Consider the following 15446-nt stretch of genomic DNA (forward strand, 5'->3'; position numbering starts at 1 on the left):
AGGAGGCTCAGGGGGGATATGATAGAGATCTTCAAAATACTTAGGGGCATAGAGAGGGTGGACAGGGACAGGTTCTTCAGACTAAAAGGGATGACAGGTACGAGGGGGCACTCAGAGAAACTGAAGGGAGATAGGTTCAAATCAAATGCAAGAAAGTTTTTCTTCACCCAAAGGGTCGTGGACAAATGGAATGCGCTCCTGGAGGAAGTGATCCGGCAGAGTACAGTACAGGGATTCAAACAGGGATTGGACAGATTCCTGAGGGAAAAGGGGATTGTGGGGTACTGAGGGAGGTGCTGGGGTGTTGCATAAGTATAGACAGCTCACCAGGTCGTGCAGGTGCAAGGCTGGAGGGTTAGGACATTGATGGGAAGATAGGACTTCGATGAGAAACCTAGGGGGCAAGGGGGCCCCTTCTGGTGATTAAGGCAGGTCATGACCTGTTGGGCTGCCGCGGGGGCGGACTGCTGGGCGGGATGGACCTCTGGTCTGACCCGGCAGAGGCACTGCTTATGTTCATCCCATCCCCAGTGTTCTCCCCTCACCTCTCTTTGTCCAGCCTGCTGCAAAAACAGTGGAAGCAAAAAAGAATGGCTGTATGTCTGGCAGCAGCTTTCTCGGTGCTGAAAGCAAAACTTGCTGCGCAATTCCAATTGTACTAGTAGAACAGGAGGTAAGGCTGCTGTGCTTCTCTTCCTCTGCTGTCTCTAGGGTGAACGCGGAGTCTGCTGTTTCTTTCTCCAGTGCCGACTGAACTGCATACCTGCCTTGGTGCCACGTCCAATTTTTCAGTCATCATGGCAACTTGGTGCCTGGGTTTTGTCGAGCTTTGGCCAAAGGTATTCTACCTTGGGGCGTCATTTCTGCTAAAATTTCCCTGTAAATGTGATTCCTACCCTCCTGGTTTGTTCCTTTCTCCTTTATTTTAAACGATGTATCCAATGTCATCGTTCAGTGTTTTAGTCAATGTATGTCTCTCCCCCACCTTTTTAATTATACCTTTGTAGAAAAGGTTTTTTTTTCCTTTGTTTTGTAAACTGCTTAGGATTTATTTAGCCAGTATATCCAATGCAATAAAATTCCCAGTTGTCTTTCTCCTTGGCTGGTAAAGGAACAGTTTCTCCACTGGTGTGTTTGGTCTCTTGAGTTCTTGACTACATGATGGCAAAGCTTCCTCCGTGCCACCCCCCCCCCCCCCCCCCCCCCCCGGTTGCGGCCTTCAACTGCAAACCGCCAAATGACATTCCTACTCCCACATCATGCCGAGCCACTGGAACCAACTGCCCTTGCAGATCAGATCCCTTGAAGGATCCTCAGCTTTAGGAAAGCAATAAAAACCCAACTCCCCTCCCCCATGACCAACGGATTACAAAGAAATGTATAGGGGTATGTGAAAAATCTTCCATTGTAACTATGGCAAATTGTAACCTGTTTTCTGTATGTTAACCTATAACCCTTTGGGGAAAACGGGATTGAAAACAAAATCATCTTCTGTATCAGGAATCCTGGATGTTACTCTGTGTTCTGATTTTATGATATTTCCTTGTTTTCTAATTCTTCTGTTACTCAATGTCTCTACTCCTTAGAGATTTATACATTATGTTTTCATTTGTCTTCTCTTTCTTTGCAAGCATAATGCTTACATTGTACACACTGCATTAAAAAAAATCCTTACAACGCTGTCAGGCCTTAGGATTGGTTTATGCTACTAATGCAGACCGTGTAAACTTTAAGAAACATTGGATAGATTCAGGCTAGTATAGTAGCAAGTATTGAACACTTTATTAAATTTCCAATTTAACTAGACAACAGTGGATTCCACCTCAGCAGCAAGTCCAGGACATCAGAGAAAGTGATAAAAGCAGACACAATTGTGAGGAATTATCTGTATTGGAAACAACAGTCCTAGTCCCTTGTGCAAAACATTCGGAGGACAACCACCTTACCCTGAAGTCTCCATTCATTTCATCAGCATTGTTAAGAAAGGAGATACCGGCTTCCCTGTATTTCTGCATTAACACACCATGGAAATAAGAGGTTTTATTCATTAGCACTGGATTCTCTTGACATTCTCCACACTTCCATTACAGGACAAACACAGCAGCAGCAGTTTCAAAATCTTGGTTCTGATCAGACAGGAACGCAGCCTCTGCTGGACTGCCTAACTCAGTGGCTTTCGGGATGAATTTTAACAATGTGCACACAAAACCTGGACTGGTTGGATTACATAATGCCAGCATATGTTTAAACCACAGCATAAGATAAAACAAGAAACCTAAAAATCCCAATCACTCCAAAAACCTTTAGGGAGAAATAAATGGCAGAAGGTGGAAGATAAGCAAAGCTCAGTCAGTCAATACTTAGGGAACAGAGTTCAAAAGATCCTTCAAGAAGATGTCAGGGTCGGTGATTTCAGATAAAAGCTCTAGAAAAAGAAAAGGAGACGTTATTTACAGACAAAACGAACACTAACCTGATACATGCAAGTGCATATTAGTAAATAGATGTAAGCTTTGCCTGCATTTGCAATTATTCGACTCTGCTAGAATTCTAGAATATTTTTAACCCTTTTGTACTGTTAGTTAATTTATAGTCCCGTGCCTTCAACTTCATTTTCCAGCCACACACGATTGTTTTTAATTGCGCTTGACACTACTTATTAAGGTTGCCTCTGGTTGAAATCCTCTGAGACTCCGTAGGTCCCAGGGATAGCACAAAAAAGCAGATGCAGCATTTGCATCTCTGGGACTTTGCCCTCTACCAAAGATTGCGGAACCTTCAAGACTTTATTTAATACATCAGATTGGTTTCTATTTTCAAATGTATACTTGACATTGTCATTTTTTGCTCTTTTATGTAGTTCCTGGACTTTTTTTTAATTTTAAATGTGTGTGACCTGTTTTGGACCCTTATGGGGAGATGGTGGAAAATAAACCACAGATTAAATTAGAAATGAACTTTGTCTTCGGGACATTTGGAGCATTGAGATTAAGCATCAAATTACTGCGTCTCAATGGCCACGAATTTGGTTTTGGAGAATGAGATGTACAGTGTCTGCTTCTATGAGACAAACCTGGTTTTTTCTGTTACATAGAGCATTTTGGACCCCAGTTCATTTACAGAAGTTAGATAGCTCTAAATCTAATAGATGCTGGCACTGTCATCTTGAAGCTGGGACATTAGATCATTTGTTAATTCTATTGTCCATTCATTCTTGCTTTTTGGAAATCAATATGGGGTCAAATAAATAATTTGTTAGAAAATCCAGTGGCATTATCCTTTGACACTGTATTGTTTGGCATGTCAATGAGGGCTAAAAGCCAAATATCCTCTAATAATGACAGGGATTGCCATACGAATAACTGGAAAAATTGGAAGAGGCTGAATTGCAGCTTTTGGTGGAACTCTTTGTGCCACATATTCAAAATGGAAAGGATAATTGCTATACAGCAGGGAAATTTGGGAGCCATTAACAAATTATTGCAAAGATTGAAAGTATTGCATAAACATTATTTTTTTCCCTTTGGTTCATCTATGTCCAGGGTGTGGTGGGGGATGGGAATATTTTATGATTTCTTTTACTTATGATTAACTATAGGATACAAGGGGGAGAGATTATTTGATGTAGTTTAGAATTTGATGATATATTAAGTGTTATTTAAGTATAAATGATTGTATTATATGTTACACTTATTGGGTACTTTAAAAATGAATAAAGATTAATAAAAAAAATAAAAAAAAGAGAACTGAACTGAGCCAACTCCTTAACCTGTGTCTTACACCCACCTTGGAAACCCCTAAGGCTGCCTGTTCTTCCCTGTCTCAATTTAGTAAATCTTTGGGAAAAACTTCAAATAGAAGACTTAAAAAACTTAATAGCTAGTTAAAACATTTCAGGGTTGATCCATCTCCCACAGCATCAGTTGGAGCAATTATCAATGTAATTCAGTACTGACCAGCCACATCCAGGAACTCGGAGAACGTTTCGACAGGCATGTATTCGTCCTGGAAAGTTTTCAGGGCCTTGTCTGCAGCTTCATAGATTGGCATATCATTATGCCGGATAAAGTCGGCCAGAGAGTAGGACCAGCCTCCCTCTGTGTTACTACTCGGCACCTTCTATAAAAGCAGAGAAAACAAACACGATTATTTGGCTTTATGAAAATAGAAGGAAACAGTATGAAACAAATGGTGATTAATATTTTAAGCTGGAACAGATTAGCACCAAAATGTTAACTATATTTAATGAAGCATACGTGGAAACTGAACATTATAAGCAACAGTAATCGGGGTTCACAGGTGAACTAGAGGCTCAAAATTGTGGGCCCCATATTTACAAGAAGGTACCCAGACAGCAACAGCTATCACCAGTGATTTTCAATAGTGTCAGCTGAAAATCAGTGCCGATTACACTGGCACTAGCATAGGTGGAGTACAGATGGCGTCAGCAATCATCCAGTCCGCTATTTGGACAGTTTAGGGCTAATTTAATTGGCACAGTAATTGACCTTGCCAAAAGAGTGCTGGAACCACATCTACAGAGGCGCCCAGTGGCACTTAAGGTGGTTTCAGCCAGAAGTATTCTATTGTCTTTATCTTTTGCCAAACATACTTAATAAATACACCAATATACATAAAACCATCTAACTCAAAACATAGAACTGTGGCCACAGACAGCCTTCTCCCCTCCCCATTAGTCATGCTTCATTTCACAAAATTTAAAACATTTGTCAAACCCCCTTCTTGGCGCATATACTGCGGTAACTTGTCCCATGCCTCAGGACCAATGCAGGAGAATGCTCCTGCCCTCATTGTCTGTAATCGAAATCTCCTTTTAAGTCCCTATGTCCTGAGGAAGTGCCAACCCGTAGCTTGTATCAGACTCTGAAATCCATTTTCAACCAATACAATTTAATATAATAGTCAGATACATGGGACCTTATGCTCTGTTAGTTGCCTCTGAAGATGCGATTCACGTACAACATAGGTGCAAATGGCACTGTTGAGTGATTGGCACATGATCGGTACCGTTTTTGGAGGTGGAAGATAATTACGGCGCTGTTTGAAGAACCTGGGCCTCACTACACATGCTCTAGAAACCCTAATCTTCTGCCGCTCTTTACATGTCCACATTTGCCTCCTGCGGCATGCTGCAAACCCCATCATACTGGCTATACCACCTAGTTCATGGACATTCAGTCCTTCCGGCTCCCTAGCCAAAACCCGCCGGTGAATTTTTCCCCTAATCTTTAGGTTACATGTGGTACAAAAAATGTTGCCGAGCATCCCATTCCAACTCTTAACATTCACCTACTTAAGAACAATGGAAAGCCATTTTGACAGAAGACTCCTGCTCCTGCCACTGGCCCATTTCCTGCAACAAAGGGCTGACACTGGCTTGATAAAGTTTACTTCGTTTTAAGACCTAAATCTCTTATCCTGCGGTGGAAAGTTGTCTTGTCATCTTCGCTTCCTATTCTGCTCCTATTCACAATGTTTTCTCTTTCTCTCTACTGAATTCCACCCAGCTAGTCCCACATTGCTGCACCTTCAAGGTGCAAGCTCTATTTGATGCAATACCCGTTTGCTGCGTTTTCTCTCTGTAGCCTTTGGTACTAAATCCCACCTCTGCTTACCTTGTTGCCCATCAAAGTGACATCAGTTGTAGAAACTTAACCAGAAACTGCTCCCTGCAGTGCATGACAAGAGAACAGCAAACAAGAGCCTTTTTTTAAAACTTGGTTTCTAATTTCCAGCTCCTCTATCCATCCTGGACTCTCCAGTTCATTTGACTGTCAGACTTCCACACTCCCAATGATTTTAACCATGGGCAAGGTGGATGGGTTTTGATAAACCACCCTTAGTTTATCTAATATATTCGGGCACTACTCTTCCTTCCTTTTCTAACTGTAATGTCCCCCAAGTCCTTCACCATATCTTCTGCAGTTTCTTTTTCTATCCCCTGCAAGTCAGGAATCGTCAGGGCCTCACACCCGATACTGAAGAATTTGCATCTGGCTTCTCTTCTTTAATAGTATACCAGTAGCTCCCTTACACAGGCACACTACGAAGCCACATCGATCCTAGGCACGGCTCCACAATGGCATCTAGACACCGCCTTCATCAAGAGACACGCCTGTGCTGTAAGAATCCTTCACCACTTAACTCATGTATTTAAACATCAATCTCGTTATTTCAGGCCAGACGAGAATCTTGCTAAGCAATCACAGCTTGATTTTAACTGTTCAAATCTATTTCCTACCCATTATTTTGACCCCAGTTGTACATCAGCTTTGTGAATCAGATGGGTCACCCGGCCCTTATACTTACAGGGCGTGCAGAACCGTAACATCACCCCACCCCCAATTTTTCATGCTCAGCATCCGTGAGGTGTGTCTCCTGACTAGAACCACTCCTGCCTGTATTCTTTGCAAAGCTGCTTAATGACAAATTCCAATTCACTGTTTTACCTGGTCTAATCATTTCCAATGATCAAACCTACAATGTAAACTTTTATAATTAAACAAAAATGATATATAAGAAGTTTGGACCAGTGATGGGGAGAAAAGATTATACACCATTGAACATCACTGCTCAGGCCCTGTAGTTAAGTAATGGATTCATTAGGGGGCAATGCTTTAATAACCCTTTAGGAGAACGTGTGATAACACTTCCCCCCATCCCTCCAGTTTTTGCAAACATTTCCCCCATTCATTGACATACTTCAATGCCCCTCTCCCTAACCCCTTGCTCCTCCTGCTTCACTAAGTGACCCCCATACCAACCGCAGCTCCAGACCTCTTGAAATATAACCCATTTAGTCATAGCTCCTCCTCCACCCCTCAAATCTCAAACCCCTAATATTCCTGCCTGTCCTCATCCCATCCCACTTTCTCATCAATGCCTCACCCGCCTACTGATTTATATAAATGCAAGCTTCATAAAGACAGAATGCCTAATATTAAATCATTGTGAGAGAGAAAATGATCAATTCACAATTTGCCCACATCACTCTCTTGCCATCCACAGCCCTTTGGCCCCCAAACCTAATCCCCACAACAAGTATGAGTAACCATATCAAACACCCAGTCAACCTTTTCATTCCCCACACAAAACATTCACTTTTATCAGACTAAAGGTGGAAAATGCCAATTCAGAATACAAATCCAATGCCCTTATTTATTCACCAATGCCTTGGAAGAATACCACTTCAATCTCTAACCCCCCCCCCCTCCAAACACCTGCTGCCAAGCAAGGCATGTCACATGATACTTTAGTTTAATTCTGTATTTATAATTTCAAGACATCAATTCACAACTAAACACTTGCTTAAAAAAGAAGATAGCATATATACTCGAATATAAGTCAATATGAATATAACTCGAGACCTCCTTCCCCCCCTTCCCCACAAAAGGAGGAAAAATGGTTGACTCAAATATAAGTCAGGCGGATTAATATTCAAGTGCCCTGCCCTGTCAGGCTCTGCACCCAGCCAACTTCCTTCTCTCCCTCCCCTGTCAGGCACTGCACCCATCTCCCTTCCCTCCCTCCCTTGTCAGGCACTGCACCAAAACCCCCTTCCCTACCTCCCCTGTCAGGCACTGCACCCAGCACCCTTCCTTTCCTCTCTCCCGTATCAGGCTCTGCAACCAGCACCCTTCCCTCCCGTCATGCACTGCACCAAGCCCCCTTCCCTCTCTCCCCTGTCAGGCACTGCACCCAGCACCCTTCCCTTCCCTCACTCCCTCCCCTGTCAGGCACTGCACCCAGCATCCTTCCTTCCGTCTCTCCCTCCCTCTCATCAGGCTCTGCATCCAGCACCCTTCCTTCCCCTGTCAGACTCTGTACCCTCCCTCCCAGGCTCTGCCCTCTGTCCCCCCTCCTTGCCCTATCCTCATACCTCTGCCAATCCCTGGTGGAGGTGCAACGGGAAGGAGCAAGCTTTCTGAACTCCTGCCTCGCTGCTAACCGGCTGCTGCAGATCGGGTTTCTTTGGCCGCTGAGCGGCACCAACAGGAGTGTGATTTGGCACTGCTGCTGGGTGCTGAGCAGCTTCCTTACTGGCTCCCGCACACTTGTAAACTATTATATAAAAGATCACCTGTCCTAAATCAAGCATTTCTTACCTTAAACATGTTGTAAATAAGATCTTCCAGAGCCCAGAAGAGCAGGCTAGAGCGATAAACAGCGTAGTCCTTTACCACTTTATCTGTTAGTCTAGAGAGAAAAGAGAAGAGAATATTTTTAGGTCTAAGACATTAAAAACAAATACCTTGTCTTCTTATCCGGATACTTTATCCCCTACTGTAAAGAGTCAAATTATAAATAGATTACAGAACCAGCGGTACCTTTCTTGCCTACTGTTAGTTGTTGAGGGGGGAATGGGTGGGAGGGGAGGGAGAGAAAGGGGTGGACTTGCTGTGGGGTAGTTTCTTGTTGGTTGAGTCTGGCTTATAAGAACCAAAACCTGGACTCCCGCTGTTTTGCTTGGGTTGTATTTCATAGGATTTTAGTTTCTATGTTTTAAAAAAACCCCAAAAAACCAACCAAAGAAACAAACACCTTTGCTCTCAAAATCTTGAGAGATTACTAAGATTGAGAAGAGAAAAATCAAATGAATCTTACTATGATAGCTAAGGAAAAATCCAACGAGGCTACAGCAGATGTCGTGAAACGAAAACCAAGAAACCTGCAGAAACCATTGACTTGATGCCAAGTCTTTATTGTAAACAATAACCTTCTTTAAATGTGGTCTGTGTTTAAAACAACAGGGGTTCAAGGTATCCTCCTATCAATACACCAAACTATAGAAACTTAGGTGGCCTTAAAACTGGTATACAAATGTGGCCCTAGGAGGCCACTTTGGACCCCTGAGGAAGATGTGGTGTTCGAAAGATGGAACGTCTAGGGTGAACCACATTTAAAGAAGGTTATTGTTTACAATAAAGACTTGGCATCAAGTCCATCATTTCTGCAGGACCTTACTATGGTACCAGGCACTATTTATTTATTCATTCCATTTTTTATACCGTTCTCCCAGGGGAACTTAGAACGGTTTACATGAATTTATTCAGGTACTGAAGCATTTTTCCCTGTCTGTCCTGGTGGGCTCACAATCTATCTAATATACCTAGTGCAATGGGGGGATTAAGTGACTTGCCCAGCCCAGGGTCACAAGGAGCAGCATGGGTTTAAACCCACACCCCAGGGTGCTGAGGCTGTAGCTTTAACCACTGCACTACACTCTCCCTCTACAAAGCAAAAACGCCTTTTGCTATCTTGAGTACAGACCTATGGAAAGGGTCATGCCTTTTAATGCCTTGTCTAAATGGGAGCATCTTATTTAATAGGTTGGCTTTTATAACCAGGATCTTTGTTTCTCTACAACAATTTCAGAGCGGCTTCTAGGGCAAGATTTACAGAATTATCTAGGCACGAATTAACAATTCTATGTCATCATTTTGCTATTGAATAGTGTAGTATATTGTCATCTGAACAGTATACAAATTATTGCATAAGAAAGAAAAACATTAAATAGCGAAATCATTTTTCCATGACTTCACTAGTAACGTAATCTAAATAAATACAAGTCAATGATCTGAAAAAACTAAACTGATGGAAGACTGAATTCAAATGGTACTTTAAACAATCAGCAGCCTGTTCTAACCTGTCCAAATTCATTTAATGTTAAGCACAAAACTCTTATCGTACATGTATCAAATGATTTCTTTTGAAATTACTTTCTCCAGCTACTTCCTTTAAAGTATTAAGTACAGAATTATGCCATTAATCACCCGTTCTTTCATAGATAGGCGCACAGACAAATAACGAAGAGAAACAAGTTAATCTGCTTGTGTGGTTTTAATGTTATGAGCCGCACCCGCATGATGCAGCCTTTCTGTATGTTAAGCTGGCTTCTACTACGTACAAAGTAAAAGAGATGACAGAAGATGAATGGACCGTCTGCAATAAGTGTCGGTTCAGGTGAGGGATTTTGCAAGAGAGTTGGTGTTGGATACAGTTTATATTAGAGAGAATTGGGTATAGGAGGGCATTTGGATTTAGGCCTAGATTCTCAAAAAGTCGCATTAAAAACCAACGGGCCGCTGTCGCAGCTATTATAGTAGCAATTTTAAAAAAGTGAGTCATTCTCCAAAAAACATTCATGCAAATGAGGTTGGCAGAGAGTAGTGAAGATTTGCTAAATTTGAATGTGCCCATTGCTGGTGATAGCAATAGGCACATGCACAGAATAAACGCCACCCCCCCCCCCCCCACCAACAACAAATCGAGCCGCCAAAGTCAAGCAACCCTCCACCCAACAGCGGAAGAGATTCCTACTCTCTCCTGCCGCAAACACCACCCCCTGACAGCGGGAGAGATGCCCAAACATCCCCCTCCCCGTGTCTCTGACGACTCCGCTCTCTCCATTACCTTACTTTTAGATGTCTGGCTGGAGGGATGCTTACTCTCTCCAATAAGCAGGTCTGCCGCTTCAAAATGGCGGGCCTTCCCCACCTCGGTGCATTCTGGGATGTAACAGGGAGGAGCCCGAGGCTCTGATTGGCCCAGGTTGTTTAAATACATAAATAAATGTCTCAGGAGCAGACTATGGACTTTTCCTCTAGGAACTTGTCCAATCCTTACAACTTGTTACTTATGCATATTAGATCTTTTACATCACTAACAAAAGTGATTAAGGAAATATATCATCCACAAAATGGCCCCTTTTACAAATCCGCAATAGCGAGACCTGGTGCGGCAAATGTGATGCAGCCCATAAGAACTGAATGGGTTGTGTCACCTTAGCCATGTAGAAATCGCTCCTGCAACTTTGTAAAAGGGGTCATAGCAGAAAAATGAAAATGAAAGATAATGTAGGGAATTTCAACAGCATCACATTTAAGAAGCTAAACCAAGAGATTTAACAGTCTCCGAGTTACAAAATTAACAAGCTGTTTGGGTTCAAAGAAAAGAAAATATTTACCTAAAAAAGTAGAACCCAGACCTAGAATCCTTGACTTACAAGGTCTGACAAGTTCGCAAACTCATCCTAGAAAAAGTGCTACATACCTCATTGCTGAATACCACTACGGTCACCTTCAAAGTACTCCCCTTGAGAAGCTATGCACTGACACCAGCACCTAGTCCACTCTTCAAAGCAATTTTGGAACTCTTCTTCTGGAATGGCCATCAGAGCTGTCATCGTATTACCCTGAATGTCATCAAAATGTCTTCCTTTCAATATTTCATCTATCTTCAGGTAAAGAAAAAAATCATTGGGGATGTGGAGGCAGCAAGATGGCGTCGGAGTAGAACGTGTAGCTGACAGCTCCTGAACTGCAGAATTTTCTTTTACCTGTAAACTTTTTTGTAAATCTATGATTGCGATGCCCAAAAGAAGAGGCAGAGGGTGAACCCTCCAATTGTCTCTGCTGTTTCATCTCCACGTCAGACTGTAACAAGTGTTTACAGTCAATCCAATTACATTGGGCGCATCTGCTGCTGTGTTTGGGAAAGAGCACAGGTTTGACAACGAGCCTACATTGAGCCAGAGAGGACCTCACACCCCCCAATGCCTGGAAAGGTCTCAATGAATCAGATGCTCAGGGAGGGTCCTCAGAGCTTTTCTGGATTAGTGCAATCTGAACCCGAGTCTGACCCGGAAGAGTTAGATCTGAAGATGTCGACTCCAGTAGTCGAGTCGCCGTACGCTGGGGGCCTTACGTCTGAGACTGAGCAGTGGTGAGGGAGAGGGAATTTGAGGCCTGGCTGCCGTTGAAGGAGTAATTTGCCTTGTTTCAAAGAAATATATTACAACATTGTGTTACAGTGCATATTGTGATTGTATGGCTTTGAAAAATTTTCAATAAAGAAATTTATTAAAAAAAAAAAAAAAAAGGAGTCAATGGAAATCTGGCAAATGTTTCCCCCCTCAAGCCGCTTGAAAAACCACATTGGATTTGCTATGGAATGTAATCGAAAATTTACATTCGGTATGTACAAACTTTATGACTATCTCTTTAAATTTATCCTCCAAGGTAAACCTTTTCAAGGCTGTAACTCAGCAACATAAAACAGAATTGGCTAGGATAGAGAATGTATCGATTGAGACGAAAAGTTCAGTAACTCAACAAGCGTCGGACAAGTTGGTAATCTTGAGGAAAATTGAGAACTTAGTTTAAAATTTTCCTATTGCTAAATTTATGTCACCTCAAGAACTTTTTAAAAATTTCATGATTACAACTTTGAAGATTCCTGAATCTAACATCCCTCCTTTACAGAGAATTTACTATTTAAAAAGAATATAGAAAGATTTAGATGGAGAAAAGAAAGAACTTGACTTATCTGCTATGTTGGAATCATCGGAGATTGAACTATTAGGGTGAGCAACATTATTAGTCTCTCGTATTCCATCAAGATAAAGAAATGTTGTTGGAGTTGTACTATAATCTTAAGCAAGTCTCCTATTTAGGAGAAAGAATATATATTTTTCCTGATGTCTGAAAATGGACACAAGCCCTGATAAAATAATTTCTTTGATACCGTGATAGAGTTATTTCCTTGGGAACAGAATTTTATTTAAGATTTCCTTGTAAATGTTTTATTTCCTCTCAAGGGAAAACATAGACACCTGATTATTATTATTATTATTCTTTATTCTTATATATGTAATGTAATGTAATTTATTTCTTATATACCGCTACATCCGTTAGGTTCTAAGCGGTTTACAGAAAATATACATTAAGATTAGAAATAAGAAAGGTACTTGAAAAATTCCCTTACTGTCCCGAAGGCTCACAATCTAACTAAAGTACCTGGAGGGTAATAGAGAAGTGAAAAGTAGAGTTAGAGGAAAAATAAAAATAAAATAAACAGTTTAACAAGACAGCATTGATCTAAATACTTTGGAAGGGAGAAGAGAGGAGAGAAAGGAATAGAAGCAGAAGGGGGAGCCGTTGAACAGTAAAATTCTGGAGAAATTTAAATGATAGAAATAGAACAAAACAAAGACAAAAGGCAAAACAATAGATAAGATTAAAGATAAATCATAAGCTGGAAAGAAAAATAAAATAAAACTTTGTCTTCAATCTATGGTTTCAGCGTCAGTGATGAAGTGGAGCAAGTAAGTTTAGGAGGAGCGATTGACGTTTCCAGAAAGGGCTTCTTCAGGGAAGAGACTTGGCAGACAGTCCCAGGATGCCTATGTCTCCTCCTCTGCGATGTTCTCCCATCCATGCATTCCCTCCCAGACACACTGCCCGTGCCCCAGCCGCTCCAAGGAGGCTGCACCAGATGAGGCCCACGGTGAATGCAGGATTCTCTCCTCTGCGGGAAAGCCGCCCGGAGCCGACAGTCGATCTTCTTAGCGGATTGCATGGGGGGAAGAGTTCACACTCTTGGTAGGATCGGGTCTGTGTGCTCTCGGTGGTTGTGGCTGGTCTCGTTGCTGCTTAGGTGTAAAAGCAGTTGATCTCCACTGCTGCTGATATTTAAAAGCAGGCAGATTGATCTCTCCAATGGACTGCAGGGGGAGGAGTTCACACTCCTGGCAGGATCGGGTCTGTGGGCTCTTGGTGGTTGCGGTAGGTCTCGCTGCTGCTTGTATGTAAAAGCAGTTGTTTTTCTACTGCTGCTGATATTTAAAGCAGGTAGATTGATCTCTTAAACGGGATATAGGGGGAGGAGCTCACATGCCTGGTTGGATCGGGGCAAGGGCTCCTATTATAGGCAGCTGGTCTTGCTGCTACTTAGGTGTTAAAGCAGTTGATCTTCCTAGCGGACTGCAGGAGGTGTGGAGCTCACACTCCTGTCATGATCTGGTCTATGGGCTCTTGGTAGTTGCGGTTGGTCCCAATGCTGCTTAGGTGTAAAAGCAGTTGTTCTCTCACTGCTGCTGATATTTAAAAGCAGGTAGATTGATCTATCCAATGGAATGCTGGGGGAAGATCTTATATGTCTGGCTGGATCGTGGCAAAGGGTTCCCATATACCGCCATACCCAGAGAGTTCTAGGCGGTTTACATCAATTAGCAAATGATCTGCATTGAATAGCAGATTTACAACAAAATTAGAAGTAGGTGATGGCAGATAAAGGCCAAATGGCCCATTAGTCTGCCCAAAAGATATATATTTTTTGAACCTGCTCAATTGTGATATTTTTTAGAAGGTAAAGGAATTTCGATTGCAACCCAGAACGAACCAAATTAGAATTGTGTCCAGAATTTATAATAGTTGGATAATATCTGCTCTATTTCCTTTCATTGATTTATGTATTCCCATTTTCCATGAATTTTCTGTTTTCTTGCCTCCCATTATGAGTGGACTATAGCTAGTAATATATTTCTCTCTCGTATAATTTTGGTCAATTGAATTTGACAATATTTGTTTATTTCAGCATTTCTTCACAGTGTGCGCTTTGGATTATTGAGAAGATAAATAAATAATAATTTAAAAAAAGTCATTGGGAGCCAGATCAGGTGAATAAGGAGTGTTCCAATAGTTATTTATTTTCTGGCTAAAAACTTCCTTACAGACAGTGCCATGTGAGCTGGTGCATTGTTGTGATGCAAGAGCCATGAATTGTTGGTGAAAAGTTTAGGTTGTTTTCACGCAGCTTTTTCAGCACTTTCAAATAGTAAATTTGGTTAACTGTTTATCCAGTTAGCTCAAATTCATAATGAATAATCCCGCAGAATTCATCTGTTCGCCTTCCCCTCCCTAAAACTATGTCAGTCCAAAAGATTCCTTGACAAAACCTTCACCTTCCAGGCTGCCAAGGTGAACCCATGGCTAGCCCAAATGGTCATCGAGGCCCCCACCTACCTCGGCTTTAGAAAATTACTCAAAACTCACCTATTCCCATAATGCCCCTCCTCAATGAACCAAAACCTCCTCCTACCCCACTCTACTGTACTACCCCAACCTACTCCCCCCATGACCTACTCTTTCCTATTCCTTCTAACCCTCAACTACTTCGTTGCTTGCAACTTTGATCAATTGGTGTGAACCGTTTGTAACTTCGATTAACAGATGTGAACCGCCTAGAACTCCCTGGGTATGGCGGTATACAAAAATAAAGTTATTATTATATTTAAAAACAGTTAGCAACATAATTTTGTCTCTTGACTTGGACTGGCGGAACTTTTTTGGTCATGGAGAATTGGCCAATTTCCATTGTGCACTTTGATGCTTTGTTTCAGAGTCGTATTGGTACATCCATGTTTCATCACCAGTGATAACATGGCCCAAAACATCATCTTGCCTCTCCAAAAGATCTTGGCAAACTTTGACTCTCCTTTGCTTTTGTTTATTGGTAAGCTCCTTTGGGACCATTTTTGCACATACCTTTCTCATGCCAAGATTTTTCAGTTAAGATTTTCCTGTTTCTCTATCGATGTTTACTTGGTCTGCTATGCTTCTTATAGCTGTCGATTTTGACACACA

General features: G+C 41.9%; 1 protein-coding gene across 10 annotated transcripts in view; it reads right to left on the reverse strand.

Moving 5' to 3' along the window:
- Window positions 1-1760: 1760 nt before the first annotated feature.
- Window positions 1761-15446, reverse strand: part of UBR4 (ubiquitin protein ligase E3 component n-recognin 4) — a 283469-nt gene continuing 269783 nt past the window's right edge. For all 10 annotated transcript variants that reach the window (XM_033921741.1, XM_033921740.1, XM_033921739.1 and 7 more), the window contains 3 exons: window positions 8127-8217; window positions 3957-4119; window positions 1761-2425 (listed from right to left, as the gene is read on the reverse strand). In XM_033921741.1, coding sequence (XP_033777632.1) covers window positions 2361-2425; window positions 3957-4119; window positions 8127-8217 — 319 coding nt within the window. In that variant the 3' untranslated portion in view covers window positions 1761-2360. The remainder of the gene's footprint in view (window positions 2426-3956; window positions 4120-8126; window positions 8218-15446) is intronic.

Source organism: Geotrypetes seraphini, chromosome 15 (assembly GCF_902459505.1).
Source record: "Geotrypetes seraphini chromosome 15, aGeoSer1.1, whole genome shotgun sequence".
In the NCBI taxonomy this organism is placed as follows: Eukaryota; Metazoa; Chordata; class Amphibia; order Gymnophiona; family Dermophiidae; genus Geotrypetes; species Geotrypetes seraphini.